Below are 26,170 nucleotides of genomic sequence, written 5' to 3'. Positions count from 1 at the left end.
TCAGTGGTGGGCACTGGGCCTGGGACAGAGAAGAACACAAGAGATGGAAGAAAGAAGAGAACGAATGGCACATGGAGACCTAGTTTGAGAGAGGCCTTGGATAGATTTGCAGAGTTGAGAAGGTTTGGGTCACTCAGGTTCGCTGCAGGGATTTTAGATCTGGAATTTGAGTCTTTGTGTTAAAGTCAGACTCCTACTCAAGTGCAAAAGCTTTAGCATCAAAATATTGTCAAAGTACCTAAAGATCTTAACTATTGATTCACTGTATATCACACTTTTATGTTGCAGCTGGAGTTTTATCTACACTGCTCAACAAATCATGGGAACATCACAGCACAATACAAAGTCAGTTACACTTCAAGGATAGCAGTGATTCCACATCACCTGCTTTGGTGCAAATCAAAGTGTCAACAACAGCAAAACTTGCATACCAGCTTCAGGTTTGAACCTGCCCCAGACATCACGAGCAACGGGTGAATCTGACTGAAAAAAGGAGGACACCACACCTCGTAGGGTAGCCACTCTGAAGCCATACTTTAAATCATTCTGCTTTATAATTCAATTTAAAAAAAAAAGGGGGCATAATTTATAAAAATTAACATAATATGGTGTTAAATAAGGTTTGAAACTGGTGACAAACTGTTGACCTATCAGAGTGCTCATAAATTGAATAAAAAGTCATTTTCCTAGAGACAATTTGGTTTCTCTTTAAAACAAAACAGTTAATCAAAGTGTTTTTTAAACCACCATCTGTAAAGGAAGTTAATTGAGGAAACAGGTGCTGGTGGATGATTGTGTAGCTTTAACAAAATATAAGTATTGTATCCTTCACAACTGCTGATATTACAGTTACTTTCCAGGCATGTAAAATCCTGAGTTTCACAAACCTGTATGCTGGGTTTTTGCTTCCAAGAAGCCTTTAAATTCGTGGAACCGGTATCCCAAACTAAAACCAGAGTCCTGGATTGTATTTCATGTCTCACAAGTATGTGAAAACAGCTCCACTCCCACACAACCCCAGTGCAGCCCTGTGCTGTTTTTTTTTTTTTAATCTAAAAGGCTGTTTAAGAAACCTCCCTTCCCAGCTGCAGGGGACAGAGCTGTCTTCACAGTTTTCGGGTCACGAGGTTTCTGCTTCTCGCCTATTTGACTTATCACTCTAGTGATCTGGTGAAAACAAAAGGTGACATAGGGTCACAGGGGACTGATAAGAAGAAAGAGGTCAACATCGTTGAGAGTTTCTTTTTATTGTTCAATGCATGGCCACACACATATACTGGTTTTCTTTTGCACAGTGCAAGATGGGACAGTCACTATGGAAATGGTGATGTAGATGGGGTACATTTTAGGAGTTTACAGGGGTCCCACCTTCCTCAGGGAAAAGCCAGCTAGCTCCTCTTTTCTTAGCCTCCACAACGACTAGCTACAACATGAGGCCAATCGGCTTCTAGCTACCCTCCTCACACTAACGTTACACCTCGATAAATAGATTCTAGGCTCCTTTTAATTTTCAGAACTGAAGGTTTGTTTACTTGATCCACGCACGACAGCAACCCCTTTCTTTTCCCTTAAACATTCTTGCATATATCATTCAGATTTAGCTTAGAAAAAGCAAAATAAACAACATCATTTGGGTACAAAAATAAAATCCAAATTAAAACCTTTAACAGGGCAACGCCTGTCATGTGTTTTTTTTTCCTTTTCTCATAATGAGATAGCACAATACATAAGTCACTGGTCACAAAAGTACACTGCAAATAAAGAAAAACAAAACCCCAAAAAAAAGCCACATAGGAAAGAAACCGCTCGCAGAGAAGTCTTCCTCAACCCTTCCTAGAGGCTGACGAGCTACGAGATGAGGGCTGGAAGCCTCGAGCGTCAGGTGAACAGAGCACGTTTTCTCTGTCTCGAAGCTGTCGTCATACAGCCTTGACTTTACAAAAAACACAGCCCCACCAGACTCGCACATTCTTGACCCTGCTTCTCAAATACAGACTGAAGGGAAAGGGGAAAAAGGGAACGGAAATCCAAACCACTGCTCTAAATATCTATATGGATTCAGCTTGAATGTGTTTGTGTGCTCGCCGTTTCTCTCAACACGTATGTACTCGTTTGCTAACATATACAGTGTATTCCTGGTTAGGGAGTGAACCAGGGGCACTTAAAATTGTGTAGCGTCATCCCGCCATTTCCTCACCCCGACCACTAGGGGTCACTCTTTATGTTTAGGATTAGGAGTGGGAGATCTGCTGTTTCTTATAGCGTCGTTTCGCCCGCCTTTCTCTTTTTCTAGTTACTTTTAAAAAAAAATTTTTTTAACTCCACTATTCACTTTTCCAACCCTCTAAGCTTTTTAACTCCTCGATCCAGCTTTCTTTTGAGTTGTTTTTTTTGCCTTTGGAGACGCAGATACACACAGAGCAAAAGAGTGGGAGAAAGAGAGAGGGAGCAAGTGTTGTGATCGATCAGCTGTTCGCAGCGCCGACAGCTGCTCCCCTTTTGACCTCTCAGCCAATCTCCTTCCACTGACGGTAGAACTCCACGATGTTCTTCAGCTCCATGCCTGCTGAGCCAGCCGTCTGGATCGCCGCCTGGTGGAGACAAACGAGGCACGAAGATAAAAACAAAGTATTTCTCAAATTTGTACATTTTTAAGCTCAGTAGGCAGAACTTGTCCACAGTCTGCAAGCGGTGATAAAACTTGTCACCTTCTCAGACCAAAAATAAACTTCACCCACAGACCCAGTGAGTTAAACACACTCTTGCAAGAGTTTTTCCCCTAAATGTTTGCTTCAAATATGCTGAACCCTTCACTTCTCATTTTAGTATTGCCCAGACTGAGGTAACATCCTATGGGCTTCCTGGATGCAGACTTTTTAATGCATTTCTTTACGTTATCATTTTTTTATGTTCTTTTTCTATTTTTTGTTCAGCTTTTGGTTTTCCTTTGTTTCCTGCACCACCTCTGCTCCATCTGTTAGCAGTGGTAGATGAGGTGAATGTGGGATGGTGGCTTTGAGGTCAAACTTTCCAGACATTTGTAGCAGATGCAACTATAGTATAAATCTTAGGTGACTTCCTTCTCGAATTACCGCATTCACAAGACTTTCAGAAAACTTGACCTTTGACTTGAGGTTGAGTTCACTGAGATTCAAATACATCCGAGATCTTTAGCAGATACACCTTTGGTATCAATTTGAAGCTCCTATGTCATTCTCGAGTTAACGCAATCACAAATGCCGCGTGCCTGCCCACAGAGGTGACGACAATAGCCTTTTATGGCTGAGCGGTAAAAATTACAACCAAGTCAGACTCCTTTGAAGCAGAAATATTTGAAAATTAGGAGTGACTCAAGATTTTTGCACAGTGCTGTACCTTGGAAAATACTGATCCGTGTTTAACAGTGATGAACACGAAGCAGTGAAGACGGCACTGAAGCCAAAAGAGCAGAAACTAAAGGTGGGAAAGCTCCTGAGTGCTCGTGTCTGTGAGATAAAACATACAGCGAGTTACTGACCTTCATCGCTGCTGACCGAGAGCAAAGCTCCTCTACTTCATGGCCTGTAAGAATGGTCACCATACCAGCTGTATCTTCATCTCCGTTGCTCTGGGAGACTGTTAGCTGACGGCAACTATCCACCATCTTGTACAGATGCCTAGAAACAAGAAAACTGGGTCAGTCAAGCTGGAAGTCATATTCACGGGAACAAATAAGGCGTCAGCAGAAGGGAAGTAGAGCTTACCAGGCTTCGATGTCCTGCCGCTTCAGCTTATCTCTCTCAAAACTTCGACCCGACTCCTTCTGGCAGCGGATGTATCTACAGAGGAAGAAAGAAATACGATTTAAAGAGAGTTTTTATTGAGAAATGTTTCATCTCACAACTTAACCCACCTGTTGCCTTTACGAAATTCAGACTCCAGGAAGCGGATTCCATCCCTCGCACCAGCATTTTCCTTCTTTAACCTGTCAAGTCCATCAATCACTAAAAGAAAAGGGGAGTCCAGATTAAACACCTGGGCAAACAGCAACTCCAGCGCTCAGAAGGTCTGGAGCTTGATTCTGACTCGTACGCTTTGAGCAGACGGCGAATCATAAATGAAGCTAGAACTGAGCTCATTTAATTGTTGTTGTATTTTGTCTCTCTGCGAGTCAGTGAACAGCGACGGGGAGTGCACGGGGGTGGTGCCAGGGGAATAATGTGCCGGCCAGAGATGATTTACTCCACGTGGAATGCAGGTATGCACCCAAACCAATCAGTGACTGGGTCACCCCAAACTGGCACATGTGACCGACTGCTGCTGTCTAGTGTCATTAGTCAGGAAGCAGCTCGGTACACACTAAATAAACCAGAGCTGTCATAACCACTAGTGAGGATTTTTTTTTTTTTTTAGGGCAACAAATAATTATAAAAGAATCAATTTCCTGTTAATAATCAGTTAATTGTTTTAGGCTAGAAGAAGTTATAAAATAGTGAAGATTGCTTGTAATGTTCAAGCGCCTCAAAAATAACAAGACCGGTGACCCAGGTGATTGATATATGCATTTTTTTTCTTTTTTTCTTCTTTTTTTTCTTTTTCTGCCCGTTCTGTTGGTTTTTGGTTTTTGCCCTTCTCCCCCGTCCCTCTTCTCAGCTGTTTCTCTTTCCCTCTTTCTTTCTCCCCTTCTTTCCCCCAGTCAAGTCTGTCCCATATTCAGTAAGTGAAAATAAAATAAACAATAAAAGGTGAATCAAATGGACCATTATGGCAAGGCTGGGATGGTCAATTTGGTAAAGTAAATCCGTTGGGCATCTTTCTTTGCCTTTAGACAACAATTCTGATGGCAAAAGAGCCAAACGGGACAGGCAAAAAAACAAAACAAAAAACAAACAAACAAGACAAACCAGCAAATACTGATTTTAGAAGTTGTTTGAAATCTTAAATTGATTTTCACGGTGACTGATAATAGATTTATCAGTTTGTTTCAGCACCACTCATTCCTTTCACAATCTGTGTTACGTTACATGTTACAGCCTGGCTCTAAATTTATGTATTTATCACCTCAAAATTCTACATACAACATCCCATAATGACAAAGTGAAAAAGGTTTGCTTCATGTTGTTGCACACAGTGGCCTTTCTGTACAAAGTCTGTATGGGGAAATAAAAACTCGCCTCCATCTGTGACAAACTCGCCCACAAAAGGGGAAAAAAAGCAACAAGACTGTGTTGAAAATATGTTTAACCTCACTTAGTAAAGAAAGAAAAAAGAAAGAAGAAGAAAGAAAGAAGTGAGGCTTCATTTCCTAAAACTTAAATACATGTTTGCTTATAGAAAAACATGAACACACATCGACTTCTAAGTAAGGTAACACAGACTCTTCGTCTTCACCAACATGTGGATCAGTCGTGTTTATGAGCACAGTCACTATCACAGGCCCGTTTCTGAGCCACGAAAAATCCTCCTCTTAACTTTTGGACTTGATTAACTTTATTAATAACCAATTTAAACTTGCATGTTTGTGCCAATCAGGATTTTCTGCAGGTGTCACCAATATATAGTTTTAAATATGTATTTTCTGCCTAAAAATATTACATTAATACCAAAATATAAAAAGGGATCAGTTCTTTCCTGTATTCCCAGCCGTATGCAGGAATAATTTCCAATAATAACAATAAGAATAACTGAAATGAAAACAATCTAAAGCCATAAGAGAAACAGAAAATGGACGACTAGACTATTTTTAGTTAATTAGTTTTTGTTAAAATCTACGTTTGCCTGTTATCACATTTGAGATACTGACAAAGTCTGGGAAATTAACACTCAAAATACCTACAGCAGGTGAGGGAAAATATTTAAGACTTTGTTTATCGGTACAGAAAAAAAGGTTTCAACTCTTTCCCCCGTAAACACGACATCTGACAACCTTTTTGCTTTGGAAGCCTGAAAACTGGCAGAAACTGTTCAGTTCAGAAAAGAGAAACTAGGATTACCCCTACGAGGGATCTGAGAAGGAAAGCGTTAAGACAACCTGGTATTTTTCCTGCATAATCTTGGCCTCGGGTCCAATTCTAGCGGTGAGTAACATTGTGCGAATTTATGGAGAGGCTTTTAAGACTTATTTTTTTATAAAGGGTTAGGTTCAGACTGATATTTTGCTCTGTCATCCTATAAAGCACAATCACTGAACAAGAGAAAGATCCCTGTAAATCCATTAATCCCCACCACCTATGTGGGGAAATGGTACAAACAGCGGCTGTGTACCGCTGTTCCAGACAAAAGATGCCACAGTGCACTGACCTGTTCGTGGGATGATGATGATAAAGCAACCGCTACCAGCCAGCTGCCGGATGAGGTTCAGATGCTGGCACAGAGCAGCTGTGTCTGGCACCAGGTAGGGAGACATGGATGACTGGGCTTTAGGCTGCTGAAGGCTGCCCTCTAGCTGTGACACCTCCAACTGCAAGGAGAGGACAGAAGAAAGGAACCCAACTCGTTATGATCTCTAATTAAATTAAGAAGCGTGTAGATTTTATTTTAACATGTATTGTAGTCAGTGATGGATGCTTGTAGTCTAATAAACAATGTCACTCCTTGCAAACTTTCTCTTCTCAAGATTTCTCCAATAAATTTTATGAACATTTTGTCACAGCTGATAAAAGATAATTACATTCTGATGACACTGGTGCACATGGCATTCGATATACTACATAATGTATTTACTATTGCTGCATGTCTCCCCCCGCCCCCTGTTGGTTACCTGTATATCACTAAGCTCTGTGGTCTGGCCTTACAAACTGGAAGCTACCAAACGTGAGCAGGAGGTTGTCTCTCATGGTCTCTCCTGCCTTCAGTTTGTTTTTGTATGATTTAGAGTCATTTCTGATGGACTCAGTGGTCATATTTTCACAACTTTATTTCTATTAGATTTAGATCTAATGTTTGTTTACGGCAGAGACAGGAAATCTGCAGCGGAGTGGTCGGAGTTGCTTCCTTTCTTCTTGTTAACTTTGGCCGGCCAATCAGGCTCATGTTTTATGTTAATGGTGGATTATTGTTAATTACAGCTGTTTTTTTCTTGGTTATCAACACTCTGGTTGATTATGTTGACCCTCTTTTGCAGTAAACCTTTCAGAACACTTTGTGTGTTTTTTTCATCACTAAAGAGGGAGGCTGTTCTCATATCCAGCACTTCTTAGAGACGCACACATTCTCTTTGAGCAGGTCCTATGATGCATAAGCAGCAGCAATACTCTCACTTGCAGACAGTTGTTTTTTAACCTAAAATGAAAACTTATTGATTAAACCAATCATTAACCAATTAGTAAACATCACCATTTCATGATTTGTTAATTGTAAAGAAACTATAATTAACTATATTTATAATACCATAATTAGTCATCAATTTACCGTGTATTAGGGATTGTTATAAAGCGATAACAACACAAAGAGTCAGGGGACAGTAACTAAAATAAAAACCTGTAGTCGAAGCTGGGCCATGTCCCTCATTAATCGATTACGACGAGCCTCCTCTTCAGCCTGGACAAACAAAAACAAACAAACAAAGAAAACGGGGTCAATATGTAAAAAAAAAACAAAAACAAAAAACATGTTGGGTTCCAGGTCATTATATATTTATTTTATAGGTCATAATAGAAAAACACGTACACAACACCACAGGTTTTTTAAAATTTTAAACTGTGTAATGACTAAAATGTCAATCACCATGCGAAACTGGGCCTTGGCCTGCTGCACCAGATTATCCTGTTTGGACTGACTAACGCTGGTGAAGATGCCCGCCTCTGGGTTAAAGTGCAGCACGTTGCCTTGGAGACTTGTCAGGAAGTGGCCGAAGCTGCGAATACAACACACTCGTACCACACACTGAAAGAAACACAAAGACAAAAAAAACAAAACTTTAATGACGCAAAGATTTAGAACTGAGGTTATCTGATTACACATTTAGACTTCACAGGAGTTTTACTCAAATATTTCCATCTCATTAAATAACTTATTTTGGTTCATCACACTCACACACACACACACACACACACACACACACACACACACACACACACACACACACACACACACACACACACACACACACGTCCTCGATTCAAATCAACAGTCCAAAGTCTGGAAGTATTTAGGTCAGTATTACATGACACTATTTTTCTGTTAATCAACTATTAAGTAATGCTTTCAGCTTTAATTTCAATTACTGAGCTAATTTCATTAAATGTGTAAATCTTCTAAAATTAAACTCTTATTGCATTTTAAGTGATTAATAAAACCGAATCATGTTTTTGTCTGTATTTATTGTTTTTGTTTGTCTACATTTATTTTTGCAATCTTATGTTGCAATCTTTGTACACTGTACAATGACCATCCCCGCTGAATCTTTGTCTGTGATCTATGATGCATGGCTGCTCCCCTTGGTGGCGTAGTACATTGATCATGTTGATCATGATAACAGCAGGATGACATAACAACAAGCAAATAATCTGTGCTGCAACACCTCAAACTAGAATTTCTTCTTTGTTTTCTTAAATCCATTTCATATGTTGTTTTTTTCCTACAACATGTGTGGGTATTGTGTTGATTTTATGTTGTGCTCTCATTGGCTGGTTTGACAGACACAGGTCAAGGGAGCAGTTACATTGTCAGATGGTAATTCTGGATTTCTCATATTGTCTGAATTTTGTCCCTTTACAACATTTTGAACTTCTCTTTGTAGGACTGTTGTTTGGAGTCACGGCCACCATTCTTTCACATGTGCCATCTTTTTCCCACAATAACCAAAATTTCAGTGTTTACCCAGCTCAAGACAATAAATCAGAGACAGACAATTTCCTTTTGTGCCTTCCAGTGTTTTAGCCTGCACTTAATATGATGTGCATGTATGAGTCTGAGTGCCTGTACCTCTTGTAGGGGACTGAGGGAGGGGTTGCGCCGAGAAAAGTCAAGGCGGCGGTGGGCTACACCGAGAGCAGGCAGGTGTCGCAGAGCCAGATCCTCAGGCAGCAGCAGACTCTGGACCAAATCCGGTCGCTCACACTCATTTAACAACTCTGTCACTTCAGCGTTCAGACTGAGCTCTGCAGCAAGAACACACAAATACAAATTAGTACCGTAAATGTAGACTCAGAGCACACTCACCAGAGTGTTAAAGTCACACAGGGAGATAACTATTCAGTGCGAGAGCTGAGCGTTACACAGTATTGTCAGTAAAGTGAGTGTACAGTACAGGGATGAGATCACAGCTCAGATGTAAGCACAACAAGAAAAATCACCTAATTGCATTGAAAATAATGTGTTGTTTTAATAACATGTTTCACCGTGGTGACACACTCACAACACACCATTTGTTTTACTGCTTTACATCTCCTGAGCAACCAAGTGTTATTTGGTTTGTGTTTCCAAGAAATAATAATAATAAAGTTCAGCTTGAGAAAAAGTCATTTAAGAGATAATTAGGCTAAGAATAAAGAAATACTCTTGAATGAGGCTCAGAGTGAATAGTAATATCTATAAGATCTAGATTTTAATCTTTAAGGACACAGGAGGAAAAAAATGCCAGAACCTGACTGCCGTTGAGACAAGCAGAAATCTCTGTGCAGTGCAGTCAACCAGTAACTCACCAGCCTCGAGCAGCTTGCTGCCATCTGGTAGCAGGTTCAGCAGCACAGACAGTCGGTTCCACAGGCTTTGGGAACTCTGCAGAGAACACAGATGATCAGTTTGTGAAATACAATCCTGAAAAGCCAGCATTTCGTAAACAAAGCAGGAAAAATCTGTCACCTCACCTGCGCACACATGAGGATAATATCGGTATTTGTCCGTAGCCAGTCAAGAAACACCTTAACAACCTGGATTAACCCCTGATTGGTCATAATCTCCAGTTTCTCTAAGAGGGTTTTTTCACTATGTACTGACTCAGTGCTGTGTTGACTTCCTTCCGAATCAGAGTCCAAGTCTGGTGAATTAGGAAAAATGAGCCAAAAGACAAGCTTGATTAGAACACTGTGAACCCTCTGTGATCAGATGACTGAGCATCATAAAGGGAACACTGATTTTATGTTTTATATAAAACTAATGTTAAACATTACCATTTTCACTGGTTCCATTGGCAGTACCAGGGTTCATTTCACAGGGGGAATCTCCAGGAGGAGGAGGAGGAGGAGGAGGAGTCTCTTGGGAGGGGGGAGCTGAGCTGTCAGTAGGGGTTGGAATACTCGGGGAAGACGAAGCATGAGGCCTTAAAAGCATGTTACTGAATGTTGGCGCCAGGCGAAAGCATCTCTTAGCCTGGAAGAGCTGAGAAGACATGGCCTGCAGGTTACTGCTAATGCTGGAGTCACTGGACATGAGAGGCCCATTGGTGGTCGGAGGGGTGTCGGTGGTATCCCTCTCTCCTGCGTCTTCCTTTGGTTGGTCCTCATCTTCATCATCCTGGTGCTCCCGGGCGTGACCCTCTGAGTTTTCCGTGTCCTCTATGTCTTCTAGGTCTGAGCGAGACTCTTGACTGTTCATGTCTGAATCAGTTTCTACATCAAATGCTGTTCCTCCTTCCTCCTCCTCCTCAGAGCCGCTTCCCCAGCTGCCCTCCTCGCCCAAGGCATCTCTCTTGGGCTCCTTCTTCACAGATGACGAGTTGACTGGCGTTCCTGTTGTGGTCCCACCTGTTGAATCAGCACGGACCCCTCTTTCTTCATCGTCATCTTCTTCTTCTTCACTCTCGAAGCCTTCGCTCAAGTCACTTTCATCCTCTCCGTGACCGTCTTTGCGAGCACAGCGGCGACGGCGGAGTCGAGAAAGGCGGCTGTACTTCTTCTTCTGCCTCTGCTTCTCTTCGTTCATCTTGCGTTGTTCTTCTATGCTGCTGTGCTTGTTGGCTGCAACCCTTTCAGAGCCATCTTCATCCTTATCCTCCTCATCCTCTTGCTCCAGGGAACCATTTTGCAAAGGCCTTTCACCAGAGGGATCTGTCGGTGCAGCTGTCAGATCCTTCATGTCCAGATCGTCTAGATAGAGATAAAAACTGCATCTTAATTTCATTCAAGTTCTTTGAGGATGTTTCTCTGGAAAAAAAGAATTACTTTCAACTATATATTTCACTAAACAGTATGTTCAGTATCATTTTGAAACTTCTCCATCTGCCTTTTATGGCTGAGGGGTGTAAGGGTTTACCATTATAAATAAAAACTAAGACAATGTCTTAGGCATTAGGGCAGGATATCTGTTAGCACCTTCTTTATTTATAGCGTGTGATTAAAATAAGATGCAAAGACACGACTTCCTTCCTTTTCTTGGAGTTCTGTTATGTGCATAGTGTCAGTAGTTTTCATCACTTTATAACTGTTTGTTTCTGTCCTACTTTGTGCTGACATATACTGTGTCTGTTAACATGGGCAAATTCTCCATAATGCTGTCCTTATTTAGGTTTTTTAGTTTAGACTCTCAACATTAAAAAGGCTGAATAGTGCCAATGAGCTCCATTAAAGTTATACCCAACATTCATTGTTGGAACGGGGTGTGCGCACAAGCAACAAGGAGAGTACAAGGATGCAAACCCTGGTATGGTTTTAAAGAGTCAGGTTAAGTAACACATCATCATCATCATATATCGACACAGTCTCCAATGCATCTTAAAAAGTCCACATACTCATATAGCCAACAGTTCTTGATACTGTGCTGGTTTATGATGGTTTTTAATAGCTAAGAAATAGCTTGCAGGTGCATTTTTATGCCTTTTTCCCAACATACAGGAAAAGAATACATTTCTCTTTCACCTGCAGCGTCAGTCTGAAGTGGAGGCACCTGACTCTCTGCTTCTTCCAGTTCAGCCTGAAGCCGGATGTTGACGTGGTTTACAAGGTGGGAGAAGAGGGCCAGAGTGAATGCTATGGATGCACTGTACTGCTTTGAACCTAAGGACAAAATACACAGAAACACTTAAATAAACACAAGAAAGATTTGCTTCTATACCTCTAAAGTTCCAAGTAATTCAGTGCTTTAATAACTAAAACAAATTGAAAATGGTCTGTTTTGACAACAAAGGCTCAGGGTCGAAATTTCATTTTGGGAGCGAACACATCACACGTGCTCTGATTCATAGAGGACGTACTGAAAACTTTTTGTTCACTTGTGGTGACGTAATGAAAAATGAATGAACAAATGAATTTCTTAGAACAGCTTAAATTACACAACCACCTACCTCCTCTCTTAAGGCTGTGCACTACCATCAGACATGTGACCACCATTTTGAAGATTAGGTTGTCAGGCAGCACAGGATAGGAGCTGTCACTGTGCTGCTGCTGCTCCTCCTCTTCCTCGCTAGGGGTGTGGTGAGCACCGCCATGTGTTGGCGGTGGCAGGTAGAACATCACCAAGTTGAAGTCTTCCAGCACCGACTGGCAGAGTGAAGTCAGCTCCGTTTCCATCAGGCTACATAAACCACACAAAATAAAGACTTACTGTAGAAACACGGTAAATGCACTTCAACAATTTAAAACTTCCAAGGATAACATTGATGGTATGTGAAAATATAGTTGTGGACACTGGTTGTACTTTGTGTACATACATTTGCAATCAAAAGTAGCTTTTATGCAAATATACAGTCTCTAAGAAAACAAACACCTCAAGAAGAAGATTTTATTACAGTAATATAATATTCATAGTTCCACTCTGGGTGTAACAGCCTATAGTTGCTCAAAACATATCAACAGATTACAGCATGAAATGGAAAACACACTTATATTTGACATTTAAATGATCTGTGCCACACTTTTGTTGACCATTTCCAAGAACAGTTGGGTGGCACATCACTATGAACTATGGGGTGGTTGCCTCCTTTCCTTTCATATTGGATGGTTCAGAGCATGCTCTGCTATAAAAGGCTGAAGCTCCTTTTCTTAGCACTTAGAAAATCTGAACAGCTCTGATTACGACCACTACACAGATACTTCCAGGTCATTTCAGTAAATTCCTTCCTAAGCAAAACTATCTGACCACTCATAGTGGAACAACAACAAGTGACAAGAACTCAAACTTTTAAAAGGTGATTTTTAAAATAGTTTGTTTGCATTTTGTTTGACCAGTCTTAAACATGCCACTTAATTACCTAAATTTACTAGAAATAAAAGCAAATTTAAAATCTTTTTTTCCTTTATTTTAATTTTAGACCTGGCCCAGACAGACCCTGCAGTAATCCTACAACTACATTTTACTCTTAGCCTGGAATCCAACAGATCTGTTTTCAAACTTTAGAATGTTAAATATTTAACTTGACTACCACGTCAGAGGGAAGACGCTATAAACAGATTTGTTAAATATTTACTACATATGAATGTAAAAAGCCTTTATCTGGCATAAACTGAAAGATAAACTGGTTAAGCATTAAAATACACAAAACCAAATGATTTATTTCCACTGTGGACTTTGATTCTAAAACAGTGTGGGTGCAGAGTCACAACACAAACACAAACCTGTTCTTGGGCTGCAGCAGGCTCTGCAGATACATGAAGCTCACCAGGAGCCGCTTAATGTCTTTCGACCTGCAAAAAAGGCCACAGCAAAAATGATCAACTACAGAGTATTAAACACAATAAAAGATCCATTCACTACTTCTATGTTTTGATAAAGAAAAATAAAATGAAATAAAAGCATTTTAAAATGAAAACATCAGTGGTTTTAGAAACATCTGACCTATGACCTCAGCAAAAACAGGAACATGGAAGAGAACATACATACTTTGTTTAATTTTAAATATGGTCATATTGTTTATTTTGTAAAATGTTCATATTGTCTATTCTTATTTAATTCACTTAATGTACAGAATTCTCCTGCTTGCTGCTTACATGCTACTACTGCACATTCACCTAATGTATATAATATATAATATTCTTCTCTCCCCCTTTTGCACAAGTCGAGGAGCGTGTCAGGTTACATTTCACTGCGTGTTATACTTGTATAACTGTGCATGTGACGAATAAAGAATCTTGAATACAAACTTCCAGCAATGTCATTAACAACACCTGTTCACAATATATTCAGCTCCACGCTTTTTAGATTTTGACTCTTACTTGAAAACACAGAGGGATTTAATATAGTACAAGCTGCTTACTGGTCATTTATGTACATGGAATAAGAACAACATTGTTCTCTGTCCAGGTGGGAAAACAATCTTAATCTTGTTTCCCCTCTTACTACCCCCCACCTACTCATTTTAAAACATTGTTCATTTTGTCTATATTTGTCTTTTATTCCAACTGATGCCTGTTACTTTTGTTTCTTCAACAATCTAATTTACCCAGTGGAATCATCAATCATTTAATATCATCTGGAGGGAGATGCTGCTTTATTTCACCAGTGGTTAGAGCGCATACGTGATTGAGACAGAGTGCACATAAGCTGTTAATTAAGTGAAGCCCCAGTAGTCAACTGGGACTGGATTTAAATTACTCTGATGTAAGCAGACTGAAGTCAACATGTTTTACTATAGATACATTGTAAGCAAGCCAGTGAAGGCCATTAATAACACAAACACACACACACACACACACACACACACACACACACAAAGAGGAAAAATTCCAACCAAGAAAAGTAAATTTACCAAAATTGACAAATTCCAGAGGGAAAATGTTTAGTACTACCACAGTAATAACACACTTCATAGACCACAATGACCCTTAAATAGTGTGTAAAACACTGCATGAAGTGTGACTGACTAGCTTTGTTGTAACCCAGCTTTAAAAGGTAGCCCGTGAATGTGCATCACCTTTGTCGAGAGGGAGACAACTTCTTCATTTCCTGTTTCTTTACTTGATGATACATCTTGGCAGCTTTGTCAAACAGGCGCTTCAGGTTGCCGTAGGCGCCCTCAAAGGGGGCATCTGATTGAATGCTGAGCACAGATTACATCTGTTAAGACTTACAACTATACGAGAGCAGTTAAAAACACTGCAAACGTATATAAACATGGCTCACCAGCGTAGGTAGTAGTAAGTTGCTTCAACATTGTAGAACTTGCTCCCTGCCAGTGTGCCCAGTTGGTTAAAAGGCATTCCTGTTGGCAGATAACCAACACAAACCAAGTCAGCATTTATTTTTGAGTTAGTACCCAGAAAACCATGGGGTAATGCTACATTTGTTAAAAAAATAAATTGTAAGTTTCTCAAATAATATTGTAATATAACCCAAAAAATCATTTGAAAAGAACAAGCGTATGTAGGTTTTTATGAAATATCCCAATATCTTTCAACCCTATAAAGTATGAATACAGCTGCATTTAATGTGAACAATGTCTATATAGAGAGGTGGTGGGAGGACATGTTCATAGCAAGTAAGTGATATTTACAGATGTCTTATTGTTTGTCAACTACAAGAAACAACAATTAACAGTTGTTCTCACAAGTATACTGACCACAAATCTTATTTTCCTGAATGAACTTAATGGTTCTTTTTGTATTAGTAGTATCAGTAAGTTTATAATTGTTGTTGTTGTTGTGTACATAAAGAATCCAGTTAAATCAGTTTATCTACAGGCCTTTAAACAAAAACAAAGCAGGAAAATGTTCAGCCGATGCACAATGCTAAGCTTCCCATTTTAACTAAAAAGGTGTTTATGCGCTCCATTTTGACAATAAACACACAAAAGTGTATTGACCTTCTGCGAAAGCGAGTAAGCACATTTCACAATTCTATACTTACAATATAAAAAAGAAAAACAAACAACCAAACCAAAACAACAACAACACTAAACTGGATTTAACATCTGTGTTGTTCTGGCAAGAAAAATAAAACTTTTAAATCACCCCACGTCCCTTCCATGCTGTGTAAGACCACGGGTATGGCAATACAGTACTGTTTGAAAAAACAAAGAAACCAAACCCTACATTCTCATCACTCACCTACGTGTGGCATAACTGACAATGCCTGATGGTAAAACCTCTCCGCCAGCTGCTCAGCCTCCACTCCTGCAAGCTCGTTTTGGTAGCGCGCTGAGGAGAAAATGATTTTAAACATCACAGTTAAAGTAAGAAAAAAAAATGCAAATCTATATGATTACAGCATTGTGGCTGAAAAGGTGAAGACTGAAATTGATTATTTCAGAAATGTGCACAAACACAAAGACCTGGAATGGCTTCAGACAAACATGAGAAAAAAAACAAACAAAAACAGCTACAAAGTGAAACATCCTTCATTTTAATGCTACAGCATTCTCACAGTCTTACAAGGATGCTGGACTATCATAAACCAAACAGCTTGAAAACAGTGCCTCTAATAGAATCATGGATCACTGGTCATCCAGTATGAATTTCTTAATTTACAATTTTTACAGGTTTTAGGTTTTAGTCCAATATATTTAATGTGCTTTAAAGTTAATCAGTAATTTTGAAGGGAAATAGGTCATATGTTCTCACTGCAGGAGTCAAAGGTTAAGTGGTGCAGACATTTTTGACCCATACCTGTGGTTCACATAAGTCTAAACCAAGCAAACAGCCTTCAGCCAGCTATACTATATAACCGAGTCAAATTTTCCCACGCTGAATGACACTTGTTCTGTCTCACACCTCTGCAAGCCCGACAGATAGTTGAATTAATTACATATTCTATTATCTTATTATTACCTAGATCTCCAAGGTAGACCAGACAGCGATGACAGGCCATCTGTGCCCACTCCATCTCCTTGGGGGTGGCTGACACTGGTTTCTTTCGCCCTGTTGGGAACAATTACACAACACTTTTTTTTTTTTTAAATCCATCCAATCCTTTTATCCAAAATGACTTTGACTTATGTAACAACACAGCAAGCTTAAATTCCAACACAGCAACAGGGTAGCACAGAGTCCAAATAAAAGAGCCGGGACCAGATACTCTTGAAGCATCTCTAACGTTAACATTCAAAACTAGTTTTGTTTAAGTTGGATAAGAAGAGGTGATTTACTCGGTAGCCAGGGGCTGGGTTGTGGCATCTTTGCAGTGTTTTTTCACAAAAATAAGAAATATCTTAGAGTCAAAAACAAGTACTTTTACAGAACAGACTATAAACCATCACCTTGCAGGAACATAAAACCTCTCTGGCTGTATTTCCCTGACAACAGGACTGTACAATTACAGTAACAAAAAACCCCAAAAACCTATATTAATGATTATCCATAATCATGAATATTTAATGTGATTAGTCTTTACGATTTCTGTCTTGGGCTTTTTAGTCTTCGTTTTTGACAGTAGAGTAGTCAGGAGTCCTTACCTTCACTACTGATTATTTGTTCAGTGAGTCTAAACTGCATTTAAATATCAGTAGCAAATGAGGTCAGAGTTTCTAGTTTCTAGTACAGGTAATGTATTACATAGATTAACTATCAATAAAGTTTCAACTATCTTCATCAAGTTTCAAGTTTTTCCACAAGGACACCAGCTATACTGTCTACAGCAGACATTTACAGTTTAAAAGAAGTGTTGTTGTTACAAATAACTCAGTTTTATTCAAGGGTGGTTTAAGGATCCTGAAACAGAAAGACAATTCATTTTATTTTTATGCCTTCATCTGAGAGTGTGAGAATGTGCTGGCTCATCTAACCTATCAGTGGATCTGTCACGTGGGTCCAGTCAATGCAATCCTGCAGCTCCAGCTGGTAATGTGACTGGATGTAGAGCAGCAGGTGTTGGTAGAAACCCACGCCGGCTATCAGGTGAGTTCTGTAGGCACACTCCAGAGCACTGCGACTGTGGATGTGCTGCAGTGAAAGAAAACCCAAATCAAAAGAGAAGTGAGGACTTTAGAGAAAGGAACAGTACACCAATGAGGGTGATCTGCATCAAAATAACAGGCAACTTAAAAAAGAAAATATAACTAATGTAAAATAGACAAGATTACAACTGGCAACTGTGTCGTGTTGTTATAAAGTTGAGTTTCAAGAAGATTTTAAATGTATAAAATAAATGTTTTATAATCCAACGATGCTCATATTAAACCAGCGTTAACCTGCAATAAAGGGTACGCAGGTTTAAAATCTGAAATTGGCTGTGAACATGACACCAAGATTTCATCACCACAAACTAATTCAAGTATTGACACTATAAATATAGCATTTATTTCGTGTAGTCACCATGTCTGCAGTTTTATAGTGCTATGACAATGAACCAAAACAATAAAGTTGCAGACTGGACTGCTGAAAATGAATGCTTATTGTGAAATTATTATTCTCCTAAACGCTTTTGTGGTCACTGGCATGAATATAAAATAAATTGGAGAGTTCACCTTTTAAGTAAAAGCTGGATTAGCCAGGTAGCAACAGAAAACAAATGCGGTCAGTTTAATATATGCAGCAAGGCCATTTTTCCACAGCTGCAGGGACATTTACCTTCTTGTTGGTCTTGATAACCTGAATGACTTCATAGTAAACCTTTCTCCACAGCAGCTCCTCGGCCTTGCGGCCATAGTCCACTGGATGCAGAAACATCAGTTTCACACAAAGTTCCCTCAGCCTGAAAACAGAAAAAAAGATGCACATGTGCAATGAGAAGACAGCTGGGTTAAAGGACCAATTATTTAAGTGTTTTCACACAAGTTCTGGACCACTGTTGGGTGCATCAGGTTCAGACACTGGTCAGAGTAGTACTTCCGTACATTTAATCCACAGTAAGTGAGACTATTGTAAATGTGATCTCCTGAGGTGAGAGTGCAGCCTCAGTGGAGCATGCAGAAGGCAGGAAAGCTGCTCACTAGCTGTGAATTTGCCAGATTACTACCTGCTCTATTCACAAAAAAACAAACAAAAAAAAAAACTGGACACTATGCCAAAAGTTGTAATAAAAAGCTGACAGATTATTGACCGTTTCAACTGTCACATTTGAAATCTCACATCCATCTGTGTTGGGTAGCACCTAGAGCTGGGCGATATGAGATTTTTTCATATCACAATATGTTTTTTTCATTTCAGGCGATAACGATATCTATCACGATATAAGCCAAATAACTATATTTGTAAGATTTAAATGTGCTGTTGCTCACAAGTAAAATGTGAAATAATCAGCAGCTTGTTTTTATTTAAATATTTATTTCCCATAATAAGTTCAACAGGGTAGATGTACTTAAGGAACATGAGACTTTTTCAGATAAATAAAGGCAAATATTGCAAACTACACAAAAGGCAGCCGCTAAAGCGTTTAAGTTTCAAAACAGAACAAACGAAACAGACTACTAAATTGTCAATTCCACTTAGAAACAAAATATTAATTCTAAAAATAAATCTTAGTTTGTTTTACAGAAGAACAGACAAAACTGACTAACTTTTGTCAATATCAAATAAACTGAGAACTAAAAGGAAATTCTCAATCTCTCCTTGTTGTATAGCTTAGCTTTTCAAACAGTTTTAACAGTTACTTTAGTCTGACAAAAGCCGAATGACGAATTAGCGCTTCCAGTCAGAGACTGAGGCTACGTCCACACGTACACGGGTATTTTTGAAAACGGAGATTTTCCGTTTTCGTTTTAAAAAATAATCCCGTCCACACATAAAGGCAGAAATGAAGGAAAACGCTGTTATGAACATGCCAAAGCAGCAGGTGGCGCTAGATTCCTAACCGTGCAGAAATGTTGGCCAATCAGAAGTCTAGAAGCCTCGGTGGGAAAAAGTAAACAAAGCTGCGGCATAGAAGCAGAACCGAGTCGTATGTGTGGAGGGACAGTAACTGTGTGTATATGTAAGCATTTAAACACTGCAGAGAGTAGAATTAACAGTATTGTAGAAATTCATTTCACCGAAACAATAACGTGGCGCACAGTGTGACGCATGCACCAGTTTATTGTATTTCCAGACTTGCTTTCGGCACAATTTCCAGTGCACGCTACTCTGTTTTTTGTCAGACTTGAAATAGCCGAAATACCTTCACACTACGGAACTTCTATGGCTCTTCCGTTCGACAATCTCTCCGGCATTGGAACCATCATCTGTTTTCTCTTCGGTCACGCTCGGTTGATTTTTCTAGTCGGCACACTCATTTCCTCCATTACGCGCTGGCTCCATTACCCGCTGGCTGCTTCCCAAACAAACACACGTGCGGCTTGGCACTTGTGCTGTACGTAACAAGTCACGCGACGTGACGCTGCGGCTGTGATTGGTTCGGCTCTGCGCTACTTAATTTAGATTGGCTGACCTTTTTTTTTTTTTTTTTTAAGAGGACGAGAGCGGCGAGGTCTATCGCGATAGCTTAATTTCTCTATCGAGTAAAAGTTATATCGCGATACATATCGTTATCGTTCTATCGCCCAGCTCTAGTAGCACCTAGACAACTGCACGTGTGAAAACGGCTTTAATTTCACATGAAGTGTAGGGCCCATCAAGGACAGAAATGACTGCATATTGACAACCTTGTCGTGCAGCAGCTTAATAACATTGAGCTGCTTTCATTTTTGAGCATATTTAGACTTTTCTTGACAGATGAGTGCAAACAGTAGGCAGGAAAGTAGGAAGAGAGTGAGGGAGAATGAATTGCAACAACTGGTCAGACCAAACTCAAACCCAGGCCCCTGCAGTAATGACTTGATTGCATTAAGCAAGTACTTAATGCAACTTTATAAATTTGAGATCCCCACAAGCAAGAAAATCTGCTGCTTGTCTAAAATATGTTTTTTCTTGATGACAATGAAATTTTACATACATCCAGCTGCCAGCCAGATAAAATGCATTTAAATAAAACCAACCTTTGTGAAATTTATTTGTGGAAACTGTTTTAGAATGGGATTAAATCAACCTCAATGTTGCATCTGCATGGTCATTAAGGAGGCTGTAGCTTGTAATTCTGTTACTCTAATAAGTGTTTCTATCATTTCATGCACCACATGTAATAAGAGGAAGCTGAATAACAGAAACATGTGTATAATGAAGTACAGTTGGACAGCTGAACATAACATCTGTGACCTCAGCATTCCTATTGGACTGCATATTTCGGTTTTATCCCAAAGTCAGAAACAAGCCTTGAGGTTTCTGACTGGTTGGAGGCCCATTGTATTAACACGACAGTACGTGTCCTACAGGGAAAAAACACAAACAAAATATCAGAAGTGACTTGTGTGACTCATTGGGTCTGATTCAGAAGTTGTTCACAAGAATTTTGTGAAATCTCAGATCTTGTGTGCGGCAAATGACACAATTATGTTAATACTTTAGGCAAGTACATGCTGCATTTCTCTCATTTTATAAAGATGTTTATCAGTGCTTGGTTTTTCATACACTTTAACATCAGAAAAGAACATCAACATGAGCTAATGCTACCAATGACAAATTGCTGGACAGAAAGTCTCATGAATAAATTACTTGTGAATTTAGGTTCTTAAATATGAACATGTTCTGATTTATGTTGTCTTCTTTGACAGTAAACTGAAAGCAATGTTTGGGTTAAGGTCAGACAAAGAATAACACTGGAAGATGTTACCTGCCACGTTAGAAACTTGTACTGAAAAAAAAAAAAAGAAGTCATTTTATCCTTTCTAATCATTTTCTGAAACTAATTGACGCAGCAGTGTTTGTTTGTTCTTTAAGTATAAACAAACTGCTTAGTATAGCAGTACAAATGTCCATCTATACCTTAAAAGTACAGCATTGTTCGGTACCAGTCACATTCTTCCATATTTTGATTCTCGTGTCTTCAAGAGTAGGTATGAAATTCGAGAACCATTCCCAGTAGTTTAATTCCTTGGAATCGTTAATCTCATTGCCTATCAATCAGCTGATTTCAGGAACTGTGGCGCAGCCTGCAGTGTGGATATGGACCTTACCTTTAATATTATTGCACAAAGGACGAGAGTGCAACAGTAAAGTGCAAACTGCATGCACAACATTTGATATGACCAAAATCTCATATCCCGATATAAGACATCTATCGTTCCGATAACGATATAAATCACAAAAATTTAACATTTTCTGTAAATTCTGTGAATCTCGGGCAGCTCGACTTGCGTGAAGTGTTTCCAATTTTTAGACATAAGTTGTAACAGCCGCCGTTTTCTTTGTGAGTATTTATTACACAGTGTGCTGCGGCAAAAAGCCTGTTCTATCGTTTGAGTCTAAGGTTTATTTTTTAGCACCTGACGGCTCTTTTTTGCTTCTCATCTGTAAATACTCTGCATACTCTTTCACGTGATTCCGTTTATTTTGAAAAGTCTCAACAAGATCTTGAGCTTTATTGTGAAAGGTTTATGTGGAAAATAAACAAGTGGACACACGATGGTTTTACCGTCGTTGTTGCTAATGACAACGCATAAAAACAGACGCTTGTCTGTCAGTCGTGTGGTTATATAAGAGAAAGAGAACTTTAAGAAATTAATATAGCCATTACAGTGACCATCAAAACGATGAAAAATATTGCCGTAAACTGTTTATTTTGCGACACCGTGAAACAAACGATAGACGTTTTTATGTCGTCATCCAATATATATCGTTATATCGCACAGCCCAAAGCCAGACCCTGAACTTCAACAGGTAACAAACCAATAAGATGTCATGATGCAGACTCCATCCCTATCGGTTTATGTTTCTAAAATAGAATCACTGTGGCAATAACTCTGAAGTCTCTTAATGTCAGCTTTGTGTTCTTACCTAAATACTAAGAGAAAAAAAATCATAAATGTGTCCTCATTAGGACAGGGGTTTTTGTTTGTGTTTGGGACTGTGGTCTAAGGTTTACATTGTTAAACAGTAACTATTAGGCAATGGGTTTCAGGTCATTTTACCGAAAAACATGAAAGTAATGTAATGAGTAGTATGCATCATTACTGTTAAGAAAATGTTCTGTAACATGTGGAATACATCACTTTTTTGGAGTAACAACCCTGATACTGATCACAACAAAGAGGGGGGATACCTCCAACAAGCACAAACATTTGACCCACAGCATGCAATTAATTTGCAGAATGTGCTGTCTTTGATATGCTGCTTAGAAAAGCTGGTTACTTCCAAAGTGGAGCCAATGAGAATCGACAAGAGAACTGGTAAGGAATCGAACTGATAAGTGATATTGATAATGAAATTGGAATTGCAAATCAATTCCCATCCCTATTCAAGAGTAGCTTTGCATGATTAACAGTACACTTGTTAACTGGGCTTTGGTGAAGTCCCTCATTTCATTCACTGTTTGAAACCAGCAGTTTTTGCCCCTCTCCTTTTAAAGCCTGTGTCGCAACAGAAGGTTTAAACATGGAACAGGTACCAAATTTGACAGATAGCAAAAGCAGAATGAATAAAATTCCACTTGAATCAATTATTAAAATAGCGCCTGGTTGATTTTATAGTCCAACTAATTTACTGGTTTGTTTACTGGCTTCACTGGTAGTCCTCTAGGCCTGTCTAGTTATAGCTTGACAAAACTCCCAGAGCAATCAGAGCAGGATGAGATAACATTTCCCTTATCTTGCTGACTGTTTAGACACCCATCATTATTCCGCCTCCTCAGATAACTTTCCAACTTCCTCTTATTGGTTTTGAGCTTTCTGCCCACAACATCCAGTATACAAATAACAACCATAGTCCTGCTCAAGCTGCATGACCAGTGAGGCTTGCTTTTCATCTTTGCCTGGACAAGGAAAAAAAACAAAAATCAAACTAAACTAAAAAAAAAAACAACAACTCCAGCTTAGACTTTGAGATAAAGCCACAGTCAGTGTTTGCAGATGGTCATGCTGGAAATATTAGAAAATAAACATCTGAACTAAATTTAGAAACTAGGAAATGTATGCTCACTGAGATGCTGCATTTACCGCATGTCAGGCATGACAGAGCCTCAATACACACCTGACAGCTAGCAAGACTAGTCAGGACTGAGACTGCATGCAGGCAGTGAGGTTTAAGTCAAATTACAGCCGCCTTCACACAAGCTCCCGAGACACTCGTACTTACTTGTTGCGAAGGCTGATGTTCTCCGGCTTGAAGACTTCTCTGTAGGACGATTTGCTGCCGATGATGACATCTAGCTTGTGCACAGTCTCCACCACAGCCCTGTCGGCATGTTAGGCAACACATAGCATCAGCACGATGACAACGCTGTTAGCCAAATTGCCACAAAATAAGCGTCAGGTGGAAACAGAACAAACGTCGGAATAAACATTGCAAGCAGTCGGGTTAACAGCCCGAGACCTTTCTGTTTCACTTCTCTGTAACAAAGACACGGATGACAAATGCTACCGTGCTCATTAGCCAAGACAAGTTGAAGAGAATGAAGCGCTTCCCATCAAATTTAGCTGATGCTACAAAGAAAAGGTATACGGGAGTGCTGGTTTACTCACTGTGGTGATAAGTTAGAGGATAGCTGGGCTTTCTCTAGTAGTAGCAAGTACTGTCTGACTATTGCTAAGCTAGCCAGCTCAATTAACATTCAATTAGCACCTCGGTTAGCTTTGGCAAAAACGGCCTCGTCAAGGTACCTGTAGAGTCGCTTGATGAGAAGGACTTTGGCCTCTGGCTCACTGTCCTGTCCGGGTCCGCTCATATTAGCGCTTAGCCAGATGTTTGATCACACGCTCCAGCGTTCAACTCCTGTTTCCTTCACCCGTTCCGACGCACGGCTGTCACGACTCCGCGGACTTCTTCCCCGGCAGCGACAACTAGCCAGCTAGTGCTAGCTATAAAGGCAGCGTTAGCGTCCCTCCTCTTCCCTCCGAGTCTCTTTCGTTTCTTTTGTCCTTTGGCAAAACCCCCTCTACCCATCCGTTCTGAAAACCGGGTAGAAGGGGGTGCCCAGTAATTTACGCTGTTCCTGGTCAGCTAAAACGCTCCGGTATGCCGCTTGTGTCGTTCCCCATTCCAGCCATTGCTACGAAGGCAGCCATTATTCCTATCAGGCATTGACCGCCTGAATACCGCGAGAGCACGCAACATACTCACGAGATTACGGAAAAGAGTTGCCAGATAGTCTACAAACCCTCCCTTTAAGAAAATCAGGAGTTCCAAAAGAAAGAAAGAAAAACATATTATGCAGTTTAGGAATAAGATGCATTTACACTTCAAACAAACACTGTACAGCCAGAAAACACTGAAGATAACATCTGATTGATTCATCTGATTCATACTATTGGAGCCACGTTCCTACTACCCTCTGTAAGGGATTTCCGATTGTTTTTGTAAACTGAAGAATACCTTTTATTTTTTTACATATAAATTGTGTAATACAGAACAGAGTCAGACACTTCACGTGAGAAGTCAGAAAAAAAATTAATTATAAAAACATATAAAAAAAAGAAGCTCAAGTTTTTTTGTTTGTGTAGCCACCTGTGAGGATGTTTCCTGGTAATACACAGATAACTTTGGCACATCTAAATTTAATATATATATTTTTTCATTCACTTGTAGAGTTTAATTTCAACAAGGGCACACAGGGTATCCAGGGTATCCAGTCCCTAAATATTTTTATATTTAGGGACTGGATACTAAAGTATAGTCTGTCTAAAGTACAAAAATGTATTAATTCGTTTTTCTGCTCTGAAAAAAACAAAACCCCTTTTGAGTCTTTATATTGATTATTAACATTGAGTCTCAATTGCCCAGCATTGCATTAACGTTTTCAACCAAATGACTTCAAACTTTTTTCAAATATTTCTGAAAGACCAAATACAGTAACACACTCTCAGTGGTTTACTAGCAACAAATAGATATACATACCTTCAGTCTTGTGTCACAGCTGCTTATCCAAATTTCATCCCAATGATGCTCTGCTGCACTGAGATCTGGTGACTCGACGCCATCTGAGTACCGCGTTTTTCGATCTTCTGTTGTCTAATTTTGATGAGTCTGTGCAAAACGTAGCCTCAGTTCCCTGTTCTTAGCTGCCGCATGTAGTCCATCTGCTTCAAGGTTGGATGTGTTTTGCTTTCAGAGATGCTCTTCTGCATAGCTTGTTTGTAACTAGTGGTTATTTGAGTTACTGTTACCTTCTTATCAGCTGTAAGCCCTGAAAATGGCCATGCTGGAAAATCCCAGTACATCAACAATGTCTGAAATACTCACACCAGCCCATCTGACATCAAGAACCATGCCACGTTCAGTCCTCTTGAACTTGTTCAAACTTGACAGGCTGTCTTGACCATGTCTGCATGTCTAAATGATTTGAGTTGCTGCTGATGTGAAAGGCTGATTAGATATTTGGGTTACTGTGATGGGCAGTGAAACAGACGTACCTAATAAAGTGG

The 26,170-nt window shown here is 39.7% G+C and overlaps 1 protein-coding gene and 1 long non-coding RNA gene across 2 annotated transcripts; one reads left to right on the top strand and one right to left on the bottom strand.

The window, feature by feature from the left end:
* Window positions 1-5: 5 nt before the first annotated feature.
* Window positions 6-1,629, top strand: LOC145431965 (uncharacterized). Its single transcript, XR_013912301.1, has 2 exons — window positions 6-122; window positions 289-1,629. It is a non-coding gene; the product is annotated as an uncharacterized LOC145431965 (long non-coding RNA).
* smg5 (SMG5 nonsense mediated mRNA decay factor) lies at window positions 1,229-24,853 on the bottom strand. Its single transcript, XM_026185744.2, has 22 exons — window positions 24,410-24,853; window positions 23,886-23,984; window positions 18,354-18,477; window positions 17,570-17,726; window positions 16,617-16,706; window positions 15,897-15,986; window positions 14,974-15,052; window positions 14,765-14,890; window positions 13,470-13,538; window positions 12,200-12,429; window positions 11,775-11,912; window positions 10,092-11,006; window positions 9,789-9,958; window positions 9,624-9,699; window positions 8,905-9,080; window positions 7,705-7,863; window positions 7,459-7,518; window positions 6,280-6,439; window positions 3,893-3,983; window positions 3,744-3,818; window positions 3,518-3,656; window positions 1,229-2,591 (listed from the first exon to the last, which is right to left on the bottom strand). Exons 1-22 carry the CDS (start codon window positions 24,472-24,474, stop codon window positions 2,508-2,510), a joined length of 3,372 nt encoding a protein of 1,123 aa, XP_026041529.2. The 5' UTR covers window positions 24,475-24,853; the 3' UTR covers window positions 1,229-2,507.
* Between the last annotated feature and the right edge of the window lie 1,317 nt (window positions 24,854-26,170).

The sequence above is a fragment of the Astatotilapia calliptera genome, chromosome 11 (assembly GCF_964374335.1).
Source record: "Astatotilapia calliptera chromosome 11, fAstCal68.1, whole genome shotgun sequence".
In the NCBI taxonomy this organism is placed as follows: Eukaryota; Metazoa; Chordata; class Actinopteri; order Cichliformes; family Cichlidae; genus Astatotilapia; species Astatotilapia calliptera.
The sequence above is the reverse complement of the archived record's forward strand: the minus strand, read 5'-3'. Positions and strand labels throughout refer to the sequence as shown.